General features: G+C 37.6%; 4 protein-coding genes across 4 annotated transcripts; 1 reads left to right on the top strand and 3 right to left on the bottom strand.

The window, feature by feature from the left end:
* Positions 1-148: 148 nt before the first annotated feature.
* On the bottom strand, positions 149-12,313 carry LOC145888658 (uncharacterized). Its single transcript, XM_082979458.1, has 30 exons — positions 12,162-12,313; positions 11,779-11,934; positions 11,276-11,408; positions 11,000-11,128; positions 10,312-10,381; positions 10,086-10,178; positions 9,934-10,016; positions 9,634-9,759; positions 9,410-9,575; positions 8,746-9,029; positions 8,618-8,661; positions 8,431-8,504; positions 8,173-8,282; positions 7,434-7,550; positions 7,131-7,271; positions 6,621-6,702; positions 6,451-6,554; positions 6,052-6,293; positions 5,579-5,723; positions 5,044-5,218; positions 4,274-4,400; positions 3,463-3,653; positions 3,230-3,324; positions 2,997-3,162; positions 2,781-2,911; positions 2,314-2,409; positions 2,143-2,254; positions 1,743-1,879; positions 768-972; positions 149-507 (listed from the first exon to the last, which is right to left on the bottom strand). Exons 1-30 carry the CDS (start codon positions 12,185-12,187, stop codon positions 230-232), a joined length of 4,038 nt encoding a protein of 1,345 aa, XP_082835584.1. The 5' UTR covers positions 12,188-12,313; the 3' UTR covers positions 149-229.
* A 410-nt stretch (positions 12,314-12,723) lies between these two features.
* Positions 12,724-16,697, top strand: LOC145888810 (conserved oligomeric Golgi complex subunit 1-like). Its single transcript, XM_082979670.1, has 5 exons — positions 12,724-12,972; positions 13,063-13,230; positions 13,345-13,453; positions 13,519-15,878; positions 16,029-16,697. Exons 1-5 carry the CDS (start codon positions 12,851-12,853, stop codon positions 16,258-16,260), a joined length of 2,991 nt encoding a protein of 996 aa, XP_082835796.1. The 5' UTR covers positions 12,724-12,850; the 3' UTR covers positions 16,261-16,697.
* A 586-nt stretch (positions 16,698-17,283) lies between these two features.
* On the bottom strand, positions 17,284-18,830 carry LOC145889866 (uncharacterized). Its single transcript, XM_082980912.1, has 4 exons — positions 18,705-18,830; positions 18,237-18,389; positions 17,762-17,927; positions 17,284-17,556 (listed from the first exon to the last, which is right to left on the bottom strand). The coding sequence occupies exons 1-4, from the start codon at positions 18,777-18,779 to the stop codon at positions 17,372-17,374; spliced, it is 579 nt and encodes a 192-aa protein (XP_082837038.1). The 5' UTR covers positions 18,780-18,830; the 3' UTR covers positions 17,284-17,371.
* Positions 18,831-19,303: 473 nt separating this feature from the next.
* LOC145888795 (receptor-type tyrosine-protein phosphatase epsilon-like) lies at positions 19,304-25,989 on the bottom strand. The gene is made up of 25 exons (XM_082979650.1): positions 25,895-25,989; positions 25,626-25,802; positions 25,410-25,551; positions 25,165-25,280; positions 24,901-25,062; positions 24,651-24,845; positions 24,413-24,513; positions 24,195-24,299; positions 23,969-24,065; positions 23,747-23,909; positions 23,503-23,570; positions 23,197-23,342; positions 22,885-22,981; positions 22,621-22,823; positions 22,235-22,366; positions 21,773-21,912; positions 21,430-21,565; positions 21,267-21,370; positions 21,045-21,133; positions 20,908-20,981; positions 20,720-20,845; positions 20,542-20,658; positions 20,044-20,189; positions 19,783-19,918; positions 19,304-19,706 (listed from the first exon to the last, which is right to left on the bottom strand). Exons 1-25 carry the CDS (start codon positions 25,959-25,961, stop codon positions 19,632-19,634), a joined length of 3,114 nt encoding a protein of 1,037 aa, XP_082835776.1. The 5' UTR covers positions 25,962-25,989; the 3' UTR covers positions 19,304-19,631.
* Between the last annotated feature and the right edge of the window lie 894 nt (positions 25,990-26,883).

Genomic DNA, 26,883 nt, shown 5'->3' with positions numbered 1-26,883 from the left:
TACGTATCGCGCTGTTGCATAAGCAAAATAAAGATATTAACAAAAATACTTATTTTTTGAATATTTTTATAGTTCCAGCTAAAGTAAGTACGTCATATTATACCCCACCCCCCTCCCGAGTTTTAGGAATCCCCCCACCCTTCCCTTTAAAATACATGCATGCTTTAAACCCCATTTCCCTCCCAAAATGTTATCTTGATTTAAGACTAAAAACGCAAAAGCTACGAAGCTACGAAGCAGCGTCAGCATTCTGCTCTTCTGCCACTGGTAAGGTCGGTTCATTTACTACCAGCGGTTCTTCTTTACATTCCACGGCATCTGGTTCACTCTGTGCAATCTGTGCTTGAATTTCGGGATCGTTTTTCTCCACGTCCAACGTCTCATCCGTTTTCCCCTCGCCATCATCCGAAGTTTTTTGACTTTCTTCGATCGTTCCGTTAGGGGAATCCCGGGATGTGACGGTTTCGGTCACAGTCAAATCAGCAAGTTTTTCTTGCGTTTCGATTTCTGCAACACGATCCGTTGAAACAAGCGATCACATTTTACCCGGCAGTCAAATAATATATCTGCGTTTAGTTTCTTGACTAAACTTAGTTGGATAGCGACACAAAAAAGCTGTTTTTGCCCTAAGGATGGAATCATATATGCCCCACTTGCACAGAATTACGGAAATAAATATCAAACAATATAAAGCTAAAGGTCTACAGTAACCTACATTTACACAAAATAAAACGGTATTTTCGTTTTTATATACACAGCCACTTTACCTTTCGTTGTAACTTCGTCGCTTGTAACTAAATCGTTGCCTTCTTGCAGGACTTTGTCATCTTTTGTAACAGTAAATCCTTCCAATGGATCTGCACGTGGTTCATCCAGCTTCACTTCTTCAACGTGATTACGTGTAAAGTTGTCATTGGGTGGAAAGGTGTGAGGACGCGGTGTATTAAGCGACAACCTCTCCATGCCGAGGACCTGAAACAAGCACAGTTAAGTGGAGGTTGCGAAATTAACTAAGTCGGTCATTTTAAATGCTTTCTCGAAAGAAAGTCACATGGGAGTCAACTGAATTGATCAAATATAGAACAAAGTACAGTTGTCGTTCGTGAGAGAAGAATATTATTGTTAATACGTCTATATTCTTGTCTTGCGAAATTTTGATTGTCACGGAAAGCATCAAATTAGCATTGGTTTGCATGGCTTAGCTAAGTAAATTTAAATTCTTTCACGAAAATAAGTTTCTTGTGGTCAAAAATTAACTAAATTGATAGAATATTGAACAAAGTGAAGTTGCTGCTTGTGAGAAAGAATATTATTACGTTCTTGGGTTGCGGAGTTTTTGCATGCCGTTGAAAACATCACTTTAGCATTGGTTTGCATGGCTCGGTTTCTCAAACAAAAAGTCACATGGGTTTCTACACTTGATCTCAGAAGTAAACTAATTGTTTAAATATAGAACAAAATGTGAAGTTTTCATTTGTGAGAAAATAATGTTATAATTATTACATCTATACTATTAATTGCCGTGGAAAGCATCAACTTAGCATCATGGCTTAGTAAGTCACGAGCTCAAGAATCAAAATTTAACACAAGAAACTTTATCATGTTAAATTTTTACAACAATTCCTTTCACGACGGCCCTCTTCTGCTTGAGCTGCACGTAACTTGTTCATGTGACATCATTTTTAACGATATTTTACCTTTTCGCAATCTTGCAAAAAAAACAACACTGCGCGGTCCTTTACCTGGTGTATTTGTCGGAAGGCGATTTTCAGAAGGGCGTACTGTGAAGTCTTGGTGATTTCCTCCAACTGTTGGTCGGTGCAACAACTTAAAACATCAACTTTCTCCTTTTCGCATGGATCTTGAACTCCAGGTCGATCTGAAAAGCGGCGTTTTTATGAGACCAAATAAGTGGAACCGGGTTCTATTGCAACCTCTAGTGCTTACAAGTCTTGAGATACGAGTTTTCTGGTCGTATTGTTAATTTAGAATTTTTGTTGCTTTAACGTTTTAAATTAAAGGGAAGTAAAATTGTTGAAATGTTTTTTTTGACGACAGTTAAAAATGTCGTTCAGCCGATAGAGACGCATACACCAATCAAAAGTATTCACAAAAGTCACAAACGCGAGCCACAATCCATACCTGGAAGCAGCACACCGCCAGCCAAAACCTCGAAAACTCTTCGGAATGCATCACCGTGTCCCATGTGTTCGGTGGAACTGGACAAGGCGGTGTACACCAAGTTCTCAATCGCCTGAAGAAAAACGGTAGATGCCTAAGACGTTTACACTAAGGCTAAGTAGACGAGCATACCCAGGTGGACAGAGGACTCCAAACTTTTTCCCGTAGTTTAAGATCTCTGAGGATTCGGATCATCACAACACAGCAATCTTGTTGACTGGCACGAGCCTGGCAAGATTGTAAATAGTTAACTCAATGCCGCCACATAATCGGTAGTTGGTAAAAAACAAAGCAGTAAGCATTTTACCCCAATCATATGTAGCGATGTTTGTTAATTGATTTAAAGTGTTATTGGGGTAATTTGAAGTAAAAACAACGGAAACTGTACAGCTAGATATCACACAGGAAATCAAAGGTTTAATAGTGTAAAAAAAGAAAGCGATTTTTTGTCACAGCATACTGAAGTCGTGCATTTACGGGGGACATGCTAAGAATTGGTGGTACCCTTACATATTACAGTTGGTTTTAATCTGTTACACTGTGTTTAAACGAAACAGGAAAATATATATTCAAATGTGTGCAGGCGTCCAGACACCAACCTGAAACCATTTGGCATGTCTTAGTTCAGCAAGAGCATCAAGCAACAATGGTTTCGGCAACATTCCCTCAGGTTCCTCAACGTCATCGGTGTCTTCCTTAGTTTCCGAGGTTTCCTCCGATCCTTCTGCTTCTATGAGCAAATAGATATCGTGTAACGACAAATTACGAAGTATACTTCCATGTAGGGTTACAACTGTAGTAACAGACATGTTTACCTTCATTTTCTTCGCCGATTTTCTCTTCTGTCGGTTCAGATTGCTCTCCATTTTCTTCCTTAGTTTCCTCTTTTTCCGCTTCTTCCTCCTGTTGTTCCTCTTCTTTGGAAGCACTTGCTTTAGGTTTAGATTTGTTTAAGGAAGTTGAACTGAGTGTTAAGTTCACCTACATGAAAGGAAATAATGTATTTACCTGCGCAAGTTTGTATGTTCGGTAAATCCCAAATACTTACTCTTACTTTCACTTCAAGTTCAGCTTCTATGGTAAATCCAGCTTCGCCTTCGATCAACTCATATTCCAAATTTTTGTCTGCTTCCTTTAACTTTTCTGAAAATTATTGCAAAAACTTTAAAGAATAATTCCGATTTCAATAAATTGGACGTTATAACACTGTCATCTTCTGCCGCTGTTCACATAATGTGATTTTTTTTTATACTATTTAACCTGACTTTTGATATAAGTTACCTGGCAAATGCTTCAAAATTCTTTGTAGCAATTCTTTTGTAGGTATAGCACCACACAACAGCACAAGACTGACATTTGGGTCGTTGTGAATCAGGAGACCTTTAGCCAGAGTTCCTACTCTGTTCACTGCACAAAGTATTCGGGGTCGTGTGTCAACCATCTTCTTTTGTTGTTTCTTTGGTCTTTTTAGACTGAAAGCAAGTTTATACATTGGTTATTAAGGTAAGACTGTTTCCTTAGTTTTTTCAGAATCTAGCCCTCTGGTTGGCATTGTTTTCTAATCAGCGACACCAATTTCCTATTGTGGTATTAAGTGAAACTAACAGAAGTTTCAAATTGCAGTCAGCTGATTTATTAGTTATTTGCCGCATAGCTTTCTGTGTTTACTTGCAATTTCGAATGTGCAGAAACTGAAGATGCCCGTGCAAGCGAAATCGATTTTTCACGATTATTGATAAATAAGCTGACTGCAATTTGAAACTTCTGTTAGTTTCACTTAGTTATTTAGGGTTTCGTTATGGCAAACCGCAATGCCGTTTAAAATGAACTTGACGCAACGGCGGCGGTTGGTCGAGTTCATTTGTCTGAGGCCACACTAATATATGTTTTTAATATCGTTTTGATTGTTGTTTTTTTTACTAACTAATAGCACACGTCTGTTGCAACCACAGGGGCGTCCAGAAAAAAGGTGGGAAGGAGTTCAAAATTGACAGGGAAATTCCCCGTTTTTGCAGTTGCATCATTTGTTATTGAACCTTCCCCGATTTAAATTTTTTAGAAGTCTCGCTTGAAAATAATACTTTTAACTCACATTTGTATTTTAGCTTTTTTCTCGGTTTTATCCTCGTCACCAGAACCATTCTTCTCATCCTCCCCATCTTCCTCCTGTTTATCAGACTGGGAATCTTTTTCAGCTTTTTCTTCTTCAATTTCCTCAGCTGCATAAACCACAGCAAAGGAGTGTTAATATTTGTATACCTATGGTTAAATACGTACATGAAAGTACCACAAATTAAATAAATGTGGCAGTCATTCGGCAACTATAACACCGACGACAAAATATGTTCAAATGTTTTCTTTAAAGTTAGTCTTTTTACCCATTTTAATTTAACAAAAACCCTTCTAGCGATACTTAACATAACGTACAGCAAGTAATATAACAAACAGAATAGATTTTGTTACTTGGCATCGAGAGCGACACTGCACACTTAAACAGACTGGGGTGTTCACTGTTTTTAATTATTTTTTAATTAAGTTCTGCACAAACGTTACGTTTATTTCCTCATGGTTGGAATCAACATACGTGTTTCGGAATACAGTCGAGTCAATTTCTTATATTCCGTTACATCCTAATGTTTACAAACTGGCGAGCCGTTTTAAGTTTTTAAGAGCGTCGCGTAACAATTTATAAAAGATAATTAGATTTTTGGGAGGAAAAATACAAGTTTATTACAAGCCAATAACAAGCTAGTTCTGGCTTCAGCGACCAAAAATTGTAAGATTTAGAAATAAATCGGTCTTAAAAATCCATGCGCGTCGCTGCGTCGCACTAAAAAAAGTTTAAGAACCATTGAAATTCACCAGTTTTTGGCAAAGGATGGTCTTCGTCCACGAACTGGTCAGACAAAGCCTTCAGAGCTTGTTCAGCAATTGTCACCAGCTCATGTACGGACTTTAATTCTTCTTCGTGTGGGTAAATAGCGGCATGTTTGGCCATAATGTGACGATCATCCATGGTTAGTTGGTTGCGGATTTTCTGCAAAGTTTGTGACGTATTAATTCAGTTGTACTTTTTGTTATGATGATTATTAGATTTCTCGTTTTACCCAAATTGTTGGACAAATACAAGAAACCTGCTTCTTACCTAATTTAAAGTAACTAAAGGTGAAAAGTCAAATCAAAGTTAGCATCCCCATTTGGTTGTAAATTGTGCCCAATTGAGAAATTTTTGCAGGTTTCGCATAAAATTTGGAACTTTATCGCAACAAACAAAAAGTATTGACATTGAATTTATACTGTAGGTATAGTTATATAGCAGTGCAAATGCATTTGCCATACCAGTCAATACGCCATATTGATAGAATACACATACAAAAGCAAGTAAACAGTTGCTTACATGGGGCTGCCAGTCGCCAGGTCTTCCATCCATGGGCATGGGTACATTGGGCCGTAACCTCATTCCACCTCCACCAACAAGACCCATCGTCGCCTCCTTGTGTCTCATAATCATCTGGTTGATGAAGATGTCTTCCGGATGTTGACTACACAACATGTCAAAGTATATTTAGGAGGGAAAAAAAGGGCAAAAGTTTTCTGAATTTGGGACAAATTTAAAATTACGGCACTTCATTGTGAATTAGTACTTTATTGTAAACAAAGATTTATAATGTAAATAGGTGATTTTTGTTTAATTAAACATAAATATTAAAGGTAATTAACAAAAATTACACTACTCAAATTAGTGCTTCCCAAAATATTTTGTCTGTGGAACATTGTAAGATTATTTATTTTGCTGAACGAGATGGTAGAACCCCTATTACTTGGTAATGGAAGCCTTCAGTTTCACAGATAAACTTAAACACAACTTACTACTCCTGACTCTGATGTATTTCCTCCATCCATTGCTCTTCCAGCCTCCAGTAGTTGTTATTTGGATACCAACCTCCAGGTCCACCTCTCGGAATACCCATACCTCCCCTCCATGGACCAGGCATGGGAGGTGGTGGTCCCATCATCCACGGCCCCATCCTGGGCAGGTGGGGTGGTGGCATCCCCCACATTTCAGGGGGCCCACAGCCCCGGTCCATGTATGGGGGCATATGGGGATGTCCCTAAATAAAAATGAAAAATATTATGCAGATTTCCTAAATATTTTTTGGTTGTTTCTGTGTTGAAATAAGAAAAGGAAGGATAAAAATTGTAGTTTGACCAAAATTAGACAAGTAAGCCTTTTGGATAAGGTGTAAATATTCATAGCCATGCACTAACCACAGGGGCAGTAACTAAGCTCATTAGTGGAGGTATGTTGGGTTTTCCCCCTTTCATGTTCATGTGAACCTGGTTTTTCCTGTGAAACTGGTTGTTTCCACCCACTGGAAACAAATACATGTCCGTGTCAAATAATTGAACCACAATGGAGATATAGTGCAACAAAATACCCTTTTTTGGCTGAATTTCGATTTTCTCAAACTCATCATCTTTCACAACACCAAAATTTTCTGCCAGGTCTTCATCAACTTTCTGAAAATATAAGATGAAAAATATAGTATCATTACTTAACTTTATGCTTAAAATAGGTATATAGATGTTAAATACGTCAAGATGTTAATTGCTTGCCCATATTTCCGATGTATATATATGTGTTGATGAGGCATTTGCAATTCAAAGGGCAAATTTATCATTTAACCTTTTGGGCAGAAGTCTATACTCCACCAATATTGGAATATTAACTCATAATTCATGTGGCATGCCATGAATAATCATCTCATATGCCAAAACTTTTTTCTGCTCTAGACTGTTTACAAAAACAATGCAACTTTTCGAGTTGCAAAGATATTCTAAAATATAGTATGTTTGAAGTATTCTGAGATTTTAGGATACAGTTAATTGAAATGTGGCACAAAGCATCTAACACTTATTAAACATGAACTTTAAAAAAGATTACAAACCGATCTGGGCGGTAGTTCACTGGGATTAATTTCGCCCTGTTTGACAAGAAAGTCAGCAAAATTCCAAGCGGCTTCAGATTGTGATTCTTTTTTCGATGAAGCCTCGCCGATGCCAACAAACTTGTAGCCTTGGATGCGAAGCTGAAAGTTAATTAACAGTGCATATTTTTGTTTTGGAAAGTTGTAATGCAACCCAAAAGCATTTTTTCCAGGTCAGTTTGTACTCAAGATTTTGCATGGGCAAATGTGCATTGTTTTCAACCAACAATAAACAATTCAAGGAGAAAGAATTGAACTTCCTACCTCGCATCGAAATGTTTGGTCAGGTTTGTCGCCTGATGAATGAAGATCATAAACAGGATGCATGTGACGAAACCCAAGCCATGCACATAAGAAGGCCTTGATCTCGGTGGCTTGCATCTGAGGAAAAATAAAATGCTTAATTGTATAGGCTTTGGTTCTGTGTCTAAAGTTCATAATGGCTTCACAAAGAAATCTAAGCATGAAATGTAGGTGTGTATGAAAATCTGTATTAAACATTCTTGTAATTGGTGTGAAAGTATATTAAACATGGTACATACCAACATATTTTACAGCAAATGTAAAATCACATTTTCACTGACCAAAGTACCCAATAAACACTAGGGATTTGCGAACACTAAAAAGATTTGGATTCAACCAAATGCCTGTGGCAAACATTTGGTTGAAGGTCAAAAATTTATATGTTGGTTGCAAAAAATCACACGCACATCATTTGCATTTTTGTTGTAGCAACATAATTCTAATGCTAATGTAATTATTCATGTGCTAAATTAGTTAGTGATGTTACATAATATCCAATTTCCGTGCATAAATTTGAACGGTAATGGGCAATTTAAAGTGCTTTGTCAAAAAAGAGTAAAACAGATTGGATGATAGATTTGCAGTCAATATTGGGATTTGGTCAGGCACATTCCCAATAAACACTTCTCACATATAAGCACTATCACACATCAACAAGTTAATAACTTGGTTGAAAATTTTTTTTGGCAAGATAACCAACCAATTTATCTTGATCTTCTTCTTTAAAAAAATCCCTCTGCTTTGGTAACCTTGCTCCAATCTTCTTCTTGTTGTCAGCCGGTGACCACAACTCGCGATCAGTTTTCTCACCTAGATTAATCACAAAAAAGCTTGGTTAGTTGTTACGTTGGATATTTCTCAAGAGTTTGATGTAGTGAACTTGGATTTGACATGCCACAGGTTGAGTTTTCTGAAAAATATATATAATCTAGTTTTACCAAAATATGTGCAACAATACCTCTTGATTGACGAGAGTTCGGACTATAACGTCCATTGTCTGGAAACCTATTCTGGTTATCCCCTCTCGCGAACCTATGGCAGAACAAAAAGTATATAGGCTGTAAAACTACAGAAATGTTTTTTGTAAAAATTTTCAATGCACAATGGTTGGGCATACGTAAGCAAAACTCCCATAGTGTACATACCTGTTTCCAACATTCTGACGCGTTCCGTTTTGATCGAAACCATGCTGCAACAAGAAGTCAAGTTACAAACATAGATCTTCACCCACGTTTCTTTAACAAAGTGTTTTGTTAATCTGTTGCCATCTAACCTGGTTCCAGTTTGCCCTGTTTCTTTCATCCCAGTTCCCGTTCTGTCCAGGAGGTTGCCTTCCCATTTGCCAAGCCTCGGGAAAGGGAGGGATGTTCGGGCCCTCTTCATTTAATCGGGGTTGATTTCGGGGCACATTCCAATCACCCCAACCCTGGTCTTTGTTCCAGCTGTCACTCCAGTTATTTTGGGAACTATTGCGACCCCAACTGGCTCGAGCGTCTGGTGCGAGAGTACTGGGATCAATTGGTTGGTTGGTGAAACCACGGTTGTCAATGCTTTGACCTAAAAGTAAAATAAAAATTGCTTAAAAATGTGCATTTTTTCTTTAATCAGTTACCTTTAGCAATGGTAGCTAGTTATCATAGGTAGTTTGTACCACAGTGTTTGGAGTTGAAAAACCTATTTAATTTGTTTAAACCTAAGCGTTTATTAATTTTGTTTAGAGTTTTTGACCAGCTATTTCTAAACTCTGCACTGTGATGCCCTTGCATGCTTTAGGTTTTCATGGGTGTTAAACAACCATACTTTGTGATTGTATCACCCCACTCTCGAGTGACAACATTTCCAAAAACGGTCGATAAATAAATATTAAAAACAAATTTTCTGCATTATAATCGTTGTGTCTGGCACCACAGACAATCACAAGGAACATAATACTTTACCCCTTTGTTGCTGATATTGAGGACTGTTGTTGGGAAAATTGGTGTTTTTGGGCTGAGAAGTATAAACAGGGGGCTGGCGTTGTATGTTTATTTGGGCTTGTTGGGGTGAGGGTTGGTTCCAGTTGTAATCGCCCCCCGCAGTTCCGTATGCCCCTCTTGTTACATTCTGCAACAGAAAAAAAAAATTTATTTATGCTGCAAAAGAAAGGGTGTCATGCGTTTACTGGTTGTTGAAACGTTGGGTTTTGTTGTGTCCAGTCTTTCCCCTGTTGGGGCTGTTGGGGTGGCGGAGGATGTGGTTGTGGGGTAAAGGTACTTCCCCAACCCATACCACGATTACCCACATCACTCTGATAGCAAAACATATGCTTTAGTGCGTTAACATATTGTAGGTTTATCAGATTTAGTGCTTAACAAAAAGCTGTAGCTAATTAACTACAAAATGATAAATGATGAATATTTGCATACTGACAACATTTTTTGTATAACAAAGGTACATATTGGCATAAACATTTTCGACCAACCTGTTGTTGATTGGGCAAAGGAATGCTCATGATTGGATAACTTTCATTTTGATTTCTTTGTGTGTTTGTGTTGCCCCAAGAAGCTAAAAGGAAAATTATTGTTCATTTTATTATCTGTCCCACAAGTAACAAATAATCCACAAAAATCATACTTGCAACAGAAGATTGATTCAAGCTTGTTTGAGGACTGGATTTTGCTCCAATCGGTGATTTGTAAGGCTGTGGAGTAGATGTTGGAGCAGCAACTAAAAACCATGAATTATTGTAAATAAAAAGTCTAAGTTTATTTGTACCGAAAGATCGCATTATTTACAATACGCCTGGTAAAAACAGCGACACAATGTTTAACTGCCTAGAATTTGCAATGCTTTTAACAACCTGAATTTGTAAGTTGCTGCTGTTGTTGTTGATACTGATGTTGCTGCTGCATAAATGCTTGGTGGTAAAACTGTAATATACATAATATATAGACTGTAAAATAAATAAAAGAGTAGCTATGTGGCAACTAGATACAACACTGTGGTGCAACATTTTACAGGAAGTCCACTATAACATATACAATACTCAATCTCTAACTATTTATATTAACTATACATTGCTTTGAGACAGAATACAAAATAAGTTCATTCCCTTTAACATGAAACATACAAACAGTAGTAAAAGTGAGTTTAGATGTATAAACATTGCAAGTTTTGTGACAGCTACCAAGTTGAATGGTAAATTAGATACTATGCTTTGAATTGTGTTGAAGATGGTTGGATATGTTCACAGGAATTGGTCCATGTCTCAAGGGAATTGTGGTTTCCTTCTCAAACAATTATGATATAGATTGATAAGCAGAACCACGATTGAATTAAAAAAACTTGTGGTTAGTTTGTGTTGAAAGATTTTAGCAGGTCACAGACAATCCATACCCCCTGCCAATGGAAACTTCTACATACTTGTGCATCTGGACCAACCAACATTCTTTCCATGCTTTACAAATGAACAGAAACACACAACAATATAAACTCAAAATACAGCATAAAATTAATTTGCCACATAGGAGACATTAAATGTATCTTGCCTGTGCATGAAGCGCTGCCATTTGTTGTTGTTGTTGTTGTTGTCTGGTAGTTTGTGAAGATTGCTGTTGTGCTGTTGTCTGTGCAACACCAGATCCTGTGTTTGCTGTTGTTTGGTTATACCACAGGTTCTGCAAACACAACATATATATATAATGAAAATATCAGACATAACAATTGCAGTGCATCTATACACGGTTTGAGCTGAAATATTAACACTGTCATTAAAAAATCATTTAAATTACATTAAAAAAACATGCAATGACCTCTAAACTTACCGCGAAGTTTTGAATTCCTGGCTGATTGGTTGTGCTGGTGCTGGCATTGGGATACCCGTAAAAAGATTGTGAAGGAAATGTTTGAACACTTGTTTGTGGAGGAGTTGTACTTACTACAGGTGAAGGTTGGTATCTATAGACATACTTTTGATAATATACTGAATTTAAAAATACAGAAACATATCCAGTCGGATTATAATGCACATGACCGGTAACGCCAGTGAAAAAAAAAAAAATTTCAGTATTTTTATCTATTAGGCTTTGCTAAAATCACTGTTAACTTATTTATTAAAAATGTAGCCAGTTGATTGTTGTTTGATTTTTTTTTTGACAACACCAGATGTCAGGTGACTGTCGATTGCCAATTAACAAACATTGTTTTTGTATGCTAAAGTATTGCTTAGTTTGTTTCGTGTGGATTACTAATAAAATTTTGTGCAAAAAAAGTTCATTACGCACAAAACTTGCTAACGATAAATTCAGGTAAACAAGAAACTATTTACCCAAATGATGAAGCTACTGTTGCAGTTATTGTTGATGTGGTTGTCACACCAGTTCCAGAACTACTGTATGCTCCATACTGTGTATAATTAGAGGTTACTTGATGAGGATTATTATACCCAGTTGCTGCTCCCGTTGCAGTTGGTTGACTATATTGTCTGAATCAAAAAGCAACAATTTTAATGAAAAAACATCTTAATTTAATAAATAAACACTCTGATAACCAGTTGTGTGTTACAATAATGTGGCATATTACTCTAGGGCATCTACTTAGAATAAATTGATAACACCTTTAAGCACAAAGAATGGGGATATTAATTTATTTTGGAAATTAGTGATTATTAAATAATCTAAAATAAACAGTAAAAATGTGTAAGACTCTTACCCGTACTGCCCCGGAAAATAAGCCATTGTTCTAAAAGAATACTCTAATTTATTAAAGACAAACAACTACATTCGTAAAGATTATGGGAAAAACCCAATTTTATTGACATAAAATCAGGTCCCCTTGATTCTACTTTCCAAAATGCAGCTAAAACTTTGCCACGCAAGACTGCACTCGCCTGCTCTGTGACCTTTGACATTGGCGTTTAACCGCTTAAAAATTTATTTATAAAATTAAATATGCCAATTAACTTAATGCTTGCAACGAACTGTTAAGTCGTAGATTAAACACTTGAATATAAAGGTGTTTACCAAGTACAAAATAAGTTACTTTTCACTTGTAAAGCGTGGTATTTTGAGTGTGTCATTTTTTTAAATAAATAAACTTCGAATTACTTTTTTAACAAATGAAATATTGTTTTTTATTCTATAGGTCAACGCACTGCCTAACCTATGGGTAATCTTGCGTCAATTTCCAGTTTATCATGGCAAATTTGCCTCCATTTTGACACGTGATGTAAACTAACCTAACATGGTCGAGTGCGTACAACACAACTTTTCGATTGTTGTAAATTTTCTTAGAGAGTTGCAACTTGCTAGGCTTAGCGCTGTGCTTGCAAGTTTGTTGCACGTTTGTGCTTGACTGAGCAAGCAATATTCATTGACCCACACCCACTGGTGTCAAACAAAATGGATTCGGTCACGCAACTTTTTACCGACAAAAATGTCGAAAATATGAATGAACTGGAAAAGAAAACTCGCAGAGAAATTGAATTAAAGAAAGAAGAATTGCGTCAGATGGTGGGAGAAAGGTACGTTTGTCTTTTGGGCGAAACAAATCGCCGTGACTGGAATAAAATACAGTTTTTGGTAAGCCATGGTAAAATTTGTTCTTAAAACAGATACAGAGATCTAATTGAAGCAGCAGATACAATTGCTGAGATGAAACGGTGCTCAGCCAATGTTGGGGATTCCATCAAAGATTTGAAGCAGTTTTGTTCGGCCAAATCTGTTCGAACCAAAACTGCAATGTTTTTCAAACCTAAACCAGCTGGAAATAACCACAAAAGGTAAATACTACCAACTCCTGAACATTGTCAATGATATATAAAGGCAATACAGGCGACAATAAGAAGTGATTCGAGACATATATGACCTTTTGCAAATAAAATCTAATAATGCAGGTATATGGAAATATCTGCTGAAGCAAAAGTTTTGATGGAACTTCCAGAAAAAATTTGGTCCCATGTTGAGGAAGGCCATATGGTTAATGCATCATTTCTGTATCTTCAGGTATGCAGGCTAGTAATATATAACATAAAACTTTCTTTACTAAACTGACCTTTGTGCCTTTTTAGAGTCTTCAGGTTCTTAAGAATCTTTCATTAAGTGCATCATACAGCCCCATCTTGCTATGGTTTCCAATGTTGGGTCAGCAAGCGCAGGCTGTAGCTAACCTAGGTTCTGCAATACTTAAACAGTGCAATTCCCGACTAAGTGACCACTTAATGGATCCATCAAAAACTGCTGAAGCGCTTTGCTCTATTGTACTTTTGGAAAAACGGTCTGCATTTGATATTTTTATGATGCTGTTGCGGTCCAGAAAATCTGTGATTTCAGAAATATTGTCCTCCGATTCTGCCGGTAATTCATACCACAGCCTTGGAGCAAAAGTCAGGATATGTGAAAGCATATCAGTCCTGGTACAAACTGTTTTGCATATTTCAAAACTTTTCTGTGAAGAATCAGGTGGTTTGGTAACCGAACTGCTCAGAAAATGTGCTACTCAATCATCTCAGGACGTCATAGATAAGTTTATGGGAAAGCATGAGGCCACCAAACTGTGGAGCAAACACCTGCCTGCTGAAACCACGAAAGACTTAGCTAATTTGAGCAATGTTGAGCTTGTTATAAATCAGGAATTAATGCAAGCAGAGTGCATTTCATGGCTTGCAGGTGCGAAGCAGACCATTGTGATTGGCATAAAAGATTTGCTTCAGTTTACAGCTAATGCCAAAGATCTTGCAACAATAAAGTCCTCCTTGCTTGAAGTTATCAACATTGATCCCGGTCTTGAATCTGATCCAAATCAGTCAGAGTGGTTTTATGCTGAGGGAAATCCTGCACAAGAAGCAGAAAGGAAATGGCACCCAGCTTGTCTTTCCGTATTTAAACGTGAACTAAATGTTTGGGAGGAAATTTTGAAAGACTTATTTTTAGAAAAAGTCAATCAATTGGTGACTTCCACTTTTGATGATCTGTTGACAGACAGCAAACAGGTGTTCTCCTCCTACAAATCTGGTACTCATGTGAGTGTGTGCTCGTATGTTTGGCAAGAACATGAAGATGACATTCCACCTTCAATGGCTTGGAATCATTGGCAAAGCAGGAAGTCCCAAATCCTCAAAGACCAAGGTGGCTTATCACTGAAAGCTCTTACTATAACGCCAAGTGTGCACAAGCTTTGTTCAGTTATCAATTCAGCAATTGCTGCGTTGCTAAACGACTTGGAATATTATGTACCAGAAATCACAAAAAGTAAAGCAGACAAGCGAAAACCTATGTTTGGGCTTCAACAAGAACTTGAACCAGACACTGATGTGGAGGGTAAGGCTATTCGTTTTCAACTAAGAACCATTTGTCTGCAGTTTTTGAACAATTTGCTCAAATATATCTCTACACTTATTGATGAATTTAAGTCAGACACCAACGAACCAACTCCAGAAAGCTGTGCTAAAGTATTGGAGCTATCATTGGTGTGCAGAAATTTCTTTGAAATCTGTACAACTTGCAGACTTTGCTGCAGCCTTCCTGAAGAAAATCCCAAGCAAACCTCACTGAGAAGTCAGTACAGAGATATGGTAACTTCAAGAACCAAGGTTGACATTGCAGACAGTGAATGGAATAATGTAGTTGAGGCAATGAATGTACAATGTCGTGAGTTAATGTGTGTATGGTGTAACAGTATATTATCGAATGTTTACAAGGAATACAAACACCAATTGCTTTGTTCTGTGGAAAATGGTGATCTTCTGAGAACGATTACCACTTGGGATTTGCTTTCTGTTGAAGAGGAAAGTGAAACAGGCTCAACAGTGACTTCACAAATTAGGGTTCCAGCTTCCACAACATCGTTTACACAGAGATTACTTTATTCCCTTTGTTCAAATATAACAAATGTTGGAGGCTTTGCAACTTGTCGGTATACACTAAGAGATGTGTCACAAAACTGTTTGAAGTCAGTACTTGAAGCATTTTCAGAGCTTCGACATACCTTGTCTACTGCAGACACAAGTCTACACGGTCAGAGTAGGTCGCAAGGTGAGGCAATGCCACCCTCTCAAACATGGGCGTTGCAATTGCTTTTTGATCTTCGCTATATCCACACATTGCTCTACCAAGCTCCACTTATGGAAACACACAGTAAAGATGTTGATGATGATGATGATGACGACGATTTAGATACTGACCTGGGTGAAGAATCGTCCACATACACATTCACCGAACTTGTTGATTGGTTGGAAAGTTTTGTGGACCCATTTGACCTGGACGTATTTTCTCCCCACCTTACACGCAACATACAGGGACATGTGCAACGTACATCTGTGATGCTCGGAATATTGGCAGCTCCTGATCGAGTGGGAACAACTGGTCAACAGAAACTGGGCATTGTGAAAGACTCCCACAATGTCCTGCCAATGGCAGCCAATTGCGGAAGGTGAACATTTTTTGTTTTTTTGTTTTAGCATCCAGTTTTGGAAGCTCTGTGTTAGATATCTATAATACAATTGTTTTTTTAATTAGGACTAATCTGACTTCAAAAGTACTGGTTTCCATGTCGAAATTTACTTACATACTTCTATTGTAGGTTCTCTTATCTGCCAGTAAGTGGAAGGTCAAATCGTTCCCATAAACGTCTCACATCCACCATTTCTCGTCAATTGCCATTAGCATCAGCACTGCAAGATCTCACACGAACTGTTGATGAAGATGAAGAAAAAAATTCACAACAGAAAAAGCTTTCATCTTCAATTTATTCCAAACTTGGAGCTTTAAGCTCATCATGGCTGTCAATGTCTTCGTCATACACAGAACAGTAAAAGAGGCCTGTGGAAATCTACATTTGCACAATCCAAATGCTTTTTAAGATTTTTTTGGCAGTAAGATTAAAAACAATAGTGTAGTTGACATGTACATGTACAATATTGGCAAACTAAATGCGCAGTAGGGTTTCCTGCTCTTCATTATGTCCAAATGCTTGCATTTGTTTTTCAAACACTATTCACAAAGTGCTAACCGGTATTAGGTGAACATTACTACATATAATGTTTTATTGTACACTTAATAAACCAGCTTATTAACTGTTGTCAATATTATGTGCAATTTAATGTTTTATTACATTGTTGTTTCAAATAGTGCTGTGCGATATGCATTGGTGCCTCTATTTAACCATCTTCACAGAAAAATGTTTTTCAGTGTCGTTTATGTTTTTCCAATTTTTTTTTTCTGAGTTCAAGAGTTGATGTAACAACTATGTTTGTAAATAAAATAATTAGATTATGCGATTTTGGTGCCAGCTGGTACAAAATGATGTTGGTCGTTGCATGAGTTTCGTTGAACAATGCGGAGAGGTGTGCCGGAAAGAATCCGCATCGGTAAAACCTACAAGCAATGTGAGCTATTCGCATAATTACGGCGCGTGCATTGCGAATGCGATTTATAAACGGAGATAAAAATTGCACAAAAACCACCGCAAGCGAATTAAGTGCGCGAATAGCGACTCGATAATCGAATAAAGTCATTATAGCAAAATTACAAACCGTTGTTTGGAAAAGCAATTTGTATCAATGTGAAAATGTATGACGTCATGAATTCAAATTCTGGCAGTGAGTAACCGATTTGGTTTCATTTGGCACATTCTTTGCAATACCCAGTGAAAAGTTTTTGATTTACATAATGATGCTACTAAATTTCTTCGCTCGCATTGCTCGTTTAGCTCAGTACAACAACCTACATACTATATTAGTACCCAGTTCTGACGAAAGTTTATTGATGCAGCAAGCGTCCCCTTTATTTCATGTTACCTTCTCAGCTGTTACACTTTTATTACGCTATTATTATATACACTGCAAAGTTTATTGTACAATCATCGACATACAGTAATGATAATAAAACCATGTTGTTAAAGGTAGCCTAAGTTAAAATTTGTTATTAGCCAGCCTCGCCGATGTCGGGGTTTGTGTTGGCGATAATAATTTTTGAATGTTGTGGAAAACGCGTCACAAGAAATCTTCTAGAAGGTATGTTGACATGGGCGAACACATGTTCCCGTATCACGACCGATGACAGTAGGGAATATCCCCAAGGATGCTTCATTTTGGTCACAATGTAGTGCTCTACAGAAAATTAGGAAATGAAACATTTAATTGCGTCTAGAAATTTTGCGAACAACTGATTGATTTACAAAAATGAATTGATTCAATTTTATGTCCTATTTCAGCGGATATTCCGCCTCACAATATCAGTCTATTACAACAAATATCGTATTACAGAAACTTCTTTACAGTTTTTTACGAGTTTAATTAACTGTTGTTAACGTACGTCTCGGTACAACCACAACAAATCCGTCCCGTTGCCTCGGCCCAATTCTGTATTCCTTCATTTCTGCTGTTGTCGGGTTGATGACGTAAATGATAACAGGCATCCCTCGGAGAAAGCTAATGGCTTCAAGTCCCGGTAAGTTATGAAACACAACTTTCGCCTCAGGCTAAAAATATGTAATGATATGCGTTAGGGATACGTTGACGGGTGTGCTTGTCTGTTACGTACCCTAATTTGTGCCAGTAAATTATTTAGGCGCAAACACAATTGTAGTAAAGTCTTCTTATCTGAGACAATTATCCCAAGCTTACGAGATATACATGTAACAAAGTGCAATAATACAGATTCTGGACACCTAAAAACTTTTTATTATTCATTATTAACGCAGATATGAACAGGAAAAATCCTAACGTTTGTCAACTCTAGTATTCGTCAGCACACATTTATAAAATAAAGCACCTTGTCCTCAACTTACTGTGATGTAAACGTAAACCGTTGAAATTGTCAAGGTGCCGTTTGTTGAGTCAGAAACATTTCCAACATTCTCAACGGAGGCGTGGATGATTGAAAAATTTCCCCCAGCAGGGTTCCGAATCCATTCGCGATTGGCGAGACCCCGTAGTGCGCCCTTAGTTTAACAAAGTTTTTTTTAAACAAAAATCGCTGTCATCGAACGTTAGATCTAACATTGTTTAGTTGTAAAGGACTATTGGGCCATGACGTACAGCCTACGAGGTTAATGATTTGCTTTGCTCACTGCGCACCTTCGTAATAATAATAAACACATTTATTCACATGAAGATATAGAATAAAAAGGATTTGCGACTAATTGTTTTTTGGTAGTAAAGGCGTTGTTCTACAATTTTATTCCATAATTAAAACAAAAATTAAAAACGCGAAAATTCTTCATGAAAATAAGTTATTTAAGTTAATTAGGACTTACCGTGAACTGGGACGTGGTTGGGTTGAAACATAAAACTAGGTAAGAAGCCACAAGGATAATATTAAAGCCTTCCATGCTTTCCACTACTTCGCAACACGCAATAATGCCTGCAGCTGCAATCTGCCATATCTTTTATTCCAAATACACGATTAATCTCGAGTAACTCGTGTTCCACAATTACAAAACTAGCGAAACGTGACGTGTTTTCGGGATAGGGCGACATTTGGGCACAATTAATCAGTCTGCGATGATGCTGTGCCAGGGTAAGTAGGGTTTCTCTTGTATGCTAACGACTTGATTTCAACTCATTATCGTTGACCGTGCATTACGAAAGTTTTGCTGTTTTTCTTTGAAAATTGTCCAATATTTTGCATGGCGAACAGTAAGTGACGTTAAGATAATCAGTCTTTTGTCTTTGTTGCGGGTATGTGGTATGGGTTTACCGACATTTTTTCGCCTTCCTACAACGCATTATGTTTGACCAACAGCAAAATCTCGTTGCTCTCCTGGTTGCGAACGTTATATTTTTTAATTAATCCCCGAACACAACTTACTTGCGACCATATTGTTCTTACAAAAAAGGAAGTTAAACAGGTTTACTATATGGTCGAATGCCAATTCGAAATCCAGTCAAGGCAGTGCAACACAATATGTCCACATTAATTTCACATGCACGACAACAGTTCAACGTACAGTAGAAAATTATTTTTACATGCACACAATTAAAAAAGAAAGCGTTTGAACAAAAAAAAGGTTCGTAACTAAAGGGATTATTTGCATTGTGTAAAACAGTGGTAACTTTTATCGCAATGGACATTTAAAATTTACAGAGGATTGCACAAAAAGCATCAGGACGATAATGTTTTCTTAAAAATGTTAGAATAGTTGTAAAAAGATAACAAAACAGCATGTATGAAAAAAGGCCTTTCATTTGTAGTTGGAATATGTGCTGAAACCATCCAGATACTTCAGAACCACAGAGTAGCAATACACGTAGAGCTCCTTAGACAATAAATGGTAAACAATATAATCTAGCCAGCTAATAACGAAACAGGGAAATACGAAACAATTGGCCTACTTTGTCATCCAGCATGTTTGGTCGCATGTCTCGTAAGTCTTTTACAGTTCGGAAAACATCCACTCGTTTTTGAGTCTTAAGGCGTTCAAGGATCCTTGTCAGAGCAATAAAAGTACCAGTCCTCGTTCTGCCATTGCTACAAAATAGGTGTTACACGCATAACATTTGAAAATCGTTCATTTGCTGAAAATCCTACAATGACTGGATATCATAGAATGGCTCTTTAATTTAAAAGCTATAATCTGGGCCCTGTTAGTTCACCTGCACATGACCAACACACAACGACAGTTGCCATCTCTCTTCATCCCTTGCACGGCTTCAATCACTTCAACAAACTCCATTTCTTTTGGTGGTTTCTTAGCTTCACTCCATCCCTTTACTTGTACAAATGTCATCGGCTGGTCAACCTGAGTGTTTAGGGTGAACGGTATAAGGTACGTAAAATAAATTTTGTAATAGTAACGCAGTGATCCGACTTGTCAGGAAAGAGTGGCTGGCCCAACTAGGCTGCAATGCCATCGCTGTCTATAAACCTAATGTATGATATACTAACGTAAGAATGTTAGGCAATATTAGTTACAGACAGTGCCTCTGTTTCTGGGTCTAATAGATTTCAACAGCTGGGTGACTATATAGTGACGGTTTGGAGGAGAACCAGTCTGGTGATTAAAACACGAAGGCATTGCCTGCCGCTCACTTATCGTTATTGGCCCTATTGTTTCTATAACAATAGCCTGGTTTCGTTTCCTTCAATCTTACAAAGGATTTCGATGACGATGAAATCATGAGTGTGGCCATTTTATACGGGTGATATTCCGTGAGTTGCTCAACAGTAAGGGTAACTTCACCGCAACGTAAAGGTTTGTCTTTGGACACCTATAGAAAATGTATACATAGATAAAACTCCCTTTGTTTCTCAAGTTTAAACCGGTTGTACCTGAAATGCCATGTTCAAATCCACAACCGTACGCGTGCCATTTTGTACAGCCATTTTCCAAAATAACTCCATCTGGTCATTTGGTGGAATTTGGGCAGCTATGAAACACTCTGAAGTGTCTTGTTCCTAACAAATATGGCATACTTGCTTGTATGTGAAATTATTTGCCAAACCGAATGTTTTTTTACCTTTATGAACGATGCATTGAAATGTCTCACTCCGTTAATATCTTCATCCCAAATTCCGAGGGCAGTGTTTTTGTCTACATTTGTATGTGTAAATAATGTTAGTCATTAAAAAAGGCATAAATTAAATGTAATCATACAAGTGGTTAAGTCGGGGGTTCCTTCAAGCCAACCCTCTCCGTATCGCCAACCAGACAAGGCTTTGTACTCAGATTTTTGCATCATTGTCCTAAAAATTCACGTGTAAAGTTATAATTAGCATTGAATTCGGACACATTAAGCAAATTAAACAGATTGATGAGCCACCGGATCAGGCAATAAATTATCACACTCTTAGCCAATATTTTTTATTGGGTTCTTACATTTTATTAGAACTCATTGACTGAAGTTCAATTGCATCTCTGTCTGTTTCCACTTCTAGACCCTCTCGTTCCACTAACAACTTATACAGGAATATGTATTGTTTCTGTAAACGAAAGTACGTTTATTTTTAGAATACTATGCCTTTGCGGTAGATTTATGTACCAGGTTCTGAATCATGTCGATTCTATTTGTCCTCATCCGTAGTACAGTCTGCGGGACGTCGACATTTCCTTTGTCGTCCAACTCATCGAACAAAATATCCATGGCAATATAAGTTCCAGACCGACCAACACCAGCACTAAAACACCAACGCGGGTTATCGTACATTAGTGAAGCAGCATTCGGTTACATTGAAGCAGGTTTAGACAACTTAAAACAACATATAGGCTACCAAAGAAGCAATTTTTACACGTGCCATATACTAAAATTCTATCGCAGTAATGCTTCTTGCAGCGCAACTTTCTATTCGGATACGGTTCAAAACCTTAAACTTCATGTGCTCTACCTGCAGTGAACAATTACAGGAGCTGAAGTTTTGTGTAAATCTTCCACCATCTTACGTAGGTAGATCATGTTTGTTGTAGTGACAGGAACTCCATGGTCTGGCCAGGTTGTGTATTGGAGTTGGGTAACCGTTCGTTTTTCCTGAAATATTTTGAATAATGATGTTAATGCACGACCCGCGCTATAAGCGGATGTACTTGCAAGAAAGGTCTCGTGACGTGCAACCTCGGTGTACAAACACAATATTTTCAATGCCAGTAGACATAACACAATACTTTCAATGTCAGCAAACATAAGACAATACTTTCAATGTCAGTGGACATAACACAATATTTTCAATGTCAGTGGACATAACACAATACTTTCAGGTTGTGAGAAAAACACTTACTTCTATGGATGCAAACTTCAAAGAAAACAATGAGTTTCGGGTTTGTATTCAGCGATTAATTACAAAATGTGTTACCTCTTCGTGCCACAGTAGAAATTTCCTTTCGTAGATTCCACCCAAAAGCACTTCTTGTTGTGCTTGTACTTTTAAACCTGGGGTTACTTCTAGGTGAGAACCGACGTTGGGCCAATATTGTTCGCATTTTGACTAGAAACAGATTAGAACGTCAACTTAATTCTTATCGTCACTGAAGGGAAATTGCAAATAAAAGGGGATGTTTGTCTCATAAAACTGACAAGAGCTAATGTTCGAAAAAGAAATTCCACGGCGAAGCGGTTTCAAATATTTACGTTACGTTCGTTTCAGGTTTAAGCACGTGTATAGGTTCTGAGGATTAGCTGGCATTTGATCTAGGACGTATACAAATGCCAGTCTTGGCCCGATCACGTTAGAGGACCAACCTTTCCCTTTTCCATCAAACCAGTTAGCATCACAATTATTGTTGAGTTTTCTTGCCAAACCATCAGCCAGAAATCATTGATCGTTTCCTGCTTAGGCCCTTGGGTAGCGATGAACTTCTTCTTGTTGCTGTAACCCGGTATATAAGCAGCGTTGATGTAATCGTTGTCTTCCTTTTCCTTCAATATTACTCGGGCATGATCGTCTGTAACAGGATTGCATCAATAACTACAGCAAAATTGTTTTGAGTCATTTTTGTCACTTACACGGGTAAATATTTTTGTATCTGTTTCGCGTGGCGTTTTCGGGAAGTTGCGAAACCGTATAAGATTGTTGTCTATCCTTGCTTTGTTTGTCGAGATCCTGTAATTAGTACAGTCTAGTCCTAGTATAAAACCACACCGTTATCGCACACCGTATTCCATCAAATTTCTTTCTGGCATCTTCTATTTTTGGTAGGTATACACTTAAAGTTTTGTGATAAAAACATTGCATTCCCTCTTCTTTAAGATTAAGAATGGGCGGTTCTTTCGCATTAAAACAGTAAAGCACAGAGCTTCGTTTGTGGATCAACTTACTTGAAACTCTCCTTTGAAAAAACGAAAACCCGCCGCAGCATTTTTCTGGTAAACGCTAAAAAGCCCTCTAGATTTAGGATTGTTCTTACTAGTGGCGTCGACCACGAACGAGACGTTTTGGTAAATGCCGTTGGACTGAGACGCATCTGAACAAAAAACAAAAGCAGAATACAGAATTTTTGCCTTTCCATTTGCTGTGCGTTTTGATGCAAAGTTACAAATATTTCTTATGCAGTTTTAAGATGTTCGATGTTTGCTGTAATGCACACAAGTAGGTTGCAGACAGAGAAATGAAAAACGCCGTACCTTCACCATGGCCAAGAGGAGGCGTTGTTGTAATTTCTATTGCATCCGATTTCGTTTGCCGATATTGTCTGATAAAGGTAAATAATGGCACTTTTGTTTTGAATCAAAATATCGAAAAAGAAAACTTAGCAACAAGGCAGTGATACGCCTTACTTTATGATTTAATTAAAATAAGGGATCAATTGTCACGGATCATTAATGGCAACTTCTACAAAATTTGTCTACAAAATAGTATGATCTCCACCTTCGCCTGTAGTACCAGAATCCGACAATGATTCCCACAATAATGAAAAGAGGTAATATTATGCAAACCAACAGCACTGTGGGTGAATTGTTGGTGGAGATAGCTGCAGTAGTGTTGCTGCCGGAATCGACGGTAGTCTTGCTAACGGACTCGACGGTAGTGTCTGCCAGGGCACAATCAATGGTAAAAAAGCGCAAGAAATAATCTCGTTGGCATTGTTACCCTGCGGAAAGCAGCTTTCTGGGGGAATACCCGAAGTCGAAATCTCAAGAGCAGTGGAGACATTTGTTTTTACACAACCGGTTAGAAATGCTGAGACCTGCAGACAAAAAGAAGGCATTGTTATTTGTACATGCCCAGGGTTCGAATTACATTTTTATATTATATTATGTAGCACTGTGTAAAGACATTACGGCACAGAGGTAAAAGGTTTTCGATTAGTATCAACCCTGATATTGTAGGTCGTAGAGATGTTTAAATTTTCGATTTGAATCGATAGATTAGCATAAGGAACGTAAAAAGTCTGTCGCATCTCAACCACGGTAATTTCCATCTGAAAAACAAAAAAAATACGAAAGCTGCAATAAGTCTACGCCCATCAGCGAATATTACCAAGCCTTTGTAAATTTCTCAAGTTAAACAAGTATGCACTGTAGTTAAAGTTACCTCGGCCGAAAGGTTTTGACTTCTAAAAAATTGATCCAGTCCGCTCCAAGTTATATCAGCAATAGAAGAATTGCACGGATATTTTTTCACAAACACGACAACTACAAACAAATGGACAAACGTTAAATCAATTAGTATAATTAGTAGTATATGCACGTGTCAACCTGAAACACTGCTATTATTTTAAACAATGCGTCTTAAACAATCCATTTTAGTATTTGATTGCAAAAGCACTTGCGTTTCATTTGACAGGCGTAGTAAGCCGGTTGTCCCACGCAATCGACACTCGATTTCTCCCAACCATCTCCATAATGGAGCGCCCCCTGCTGGCAGGATGTAACGTTGGAAACAGAATAGTTTGCAGGAGATCCGTCGCTCCAAAACCAACCACCAAGTTGGGAATTGCAACGAGCCCCGATCATAACATTGATGTCTGTGAACAATAAATACTTCTTATTCGAGATTTTTCAAACGAGTTAAAATGTTACCCGGGATAAATGTAGATTTAAGGAAAACAACGAACGCTCTGTATGAGCTGTTGACACTTCTTATCATTTGATATCCATTGCTTTTACTTTGATATAAATATATTTGCTTAAATCCTGCTTGTTGTTTATCCGATGCAAACAAAGAAAAGCGCCTCCGCCAACCTGAAACAATGCACAAAAAGTAACGTTTTACCACCACGTATATAAACAACATGCCTTATATTGAAACATTACGTTAGTGAAGTAGATGTAACGTATAATTACCATTCCACCGAGGAGTGTTTTGTTCGCAATTCTTGCCAACACCCACTCCCCATTTTTTTCTTGGCCAATTAGGTGCTTCGCAGAAAAAAACTTCGACTGGGCTCATTGCTGTTTTCCTAAAGAACACAAACCATTACATGGACGGAATTTTACGGATACTTTTCCTCTCCACGAAGAACTAACGAAGTTGTTGATCATTAATTGTGTCAAAATATTCCCAACATTGTTATTGTTTTGATATTTACCTTGTAGATAAATCCAGGTACCAGAGAACTGGAGGTAGAAGCTGTTTCGCACTTTTCCAGTAACTAACCTCTTCCGGAGTTGTTTGAAATCTAAACCTTTCCCCTTCCACAAAGTCGTAGAAAGTCCAAACTCGTGTTAAACCTTATACATTTACACTGTTAGTTTGTACAAATGTATTGATACGGCTTCCATTTAAATAGGCTCTCACAGCGTACCTGATGTATATTTATTTGTCATTATTTGGATTAGTAACTCTTCGATATACTGATCATCGGTCATGGTTAAATTTCCACCAAGCAGCGAACATTTCTCTTGTGCAGTGTTCGCATCAACGAGTTCATCGGACAAAGTTAATAGAGTGTCATTTAATACCGTTGAAGTGAGACCACAATCTAAAAAAGTTATTTATATTCTATGGCCATTTTTTACAGTTAGGAGATGATTTTAAATATTATATCTGTTGTTCGTTTCGATAAAGGCTTACCAGCTGTAACCTTTGACACAAATGTTATTCCAAAAAGTAACAGAGCAAATGCAAATTTACAAAACATCTTGGGTCACAATGTTACATTACATTCTGTAAAACATAAAATTACGTTAGTGTAATGTCTCTTTCATATATTACGTTTCATATATTACATTTTATATATTACATGCTTGGTGATGTAATATATGAATTTTGTTGTATGGTACCATCAAATAAGCAACAACTTCACTCCTAGTTGCAAAACGTTGCATGCCTGTTAACCTTTTGTCGCTTCAGCTCTTCCAAACAAAACATAACAATGCCTTACTCCAGGAGTTTTCGCTGGTTTTGCTTCCCGCCTAACACTACGCATAGCTTACGCTGCAAGTGTCGCAAGCACTATACTTTAACTTTACTTCCTTACACTAGAAGATACCGCGCTACGCAGGTCAGTTGCCTCTGCAACCGGGAAATCACGTTTGCGTCATCGCCTGAGAAAAACACTCATTAACCATTTGTCAATACTAGAAAACTTCCCTTCCCAATACACAAAGGTTAAATGCCTGAAAACATTTTGCTATGTACAGCAGCGTATAGTTGAATGGTTGTCAATTTGCATTGTCAAAAAAACGTAAAATAACATCATGATTGCCACAGATTTACAATATAAAGTAATAATATTGTAAATCTTTGGCAATTTCACGAATTTCTCTTGCAACATAAAGATAAAAAAGAGTAATATTATGTGATTGGTTGCAAGTAAATTTAACAGAGTAATCTTTCTCATGTGAAACCGCAGGGCCTCCTTTCATTTTTGTAATCGGATCTCGCATTTCCTGGAACCTGCCCTGGTTACGGTAAACCCAATAAACTTTCATGACCGGGTCAAAATACTGCGATCGCAAAAGATTAACGAGGCTATGAACATTGAGATCATTCAACGTATCTTTTGCTTTCGTTTCATTTTTGTCAAAACGTTGTGGATTTCGAAGGCATATTGACCATGC

This window comes from Ascidia mentula, chromosome 2 (assembly GCF_947561715.1).
Source record: "Ascidia mentula chromosome 2, kaAscMent1.1, whole genome shotgun sequence".
Taxonomy (NCBI): domain Eukaryota; kingdom Metazoa; phylum Chordata; class Ascidiacea; order Phlebobranchia; family Ascidiidae; genus Ascidia; species Ascidia mentula.
Note: the sequence above shows the minus strand (reverse complement) of the source record. Positions and strands in the feature narration are given on the sequence as shown.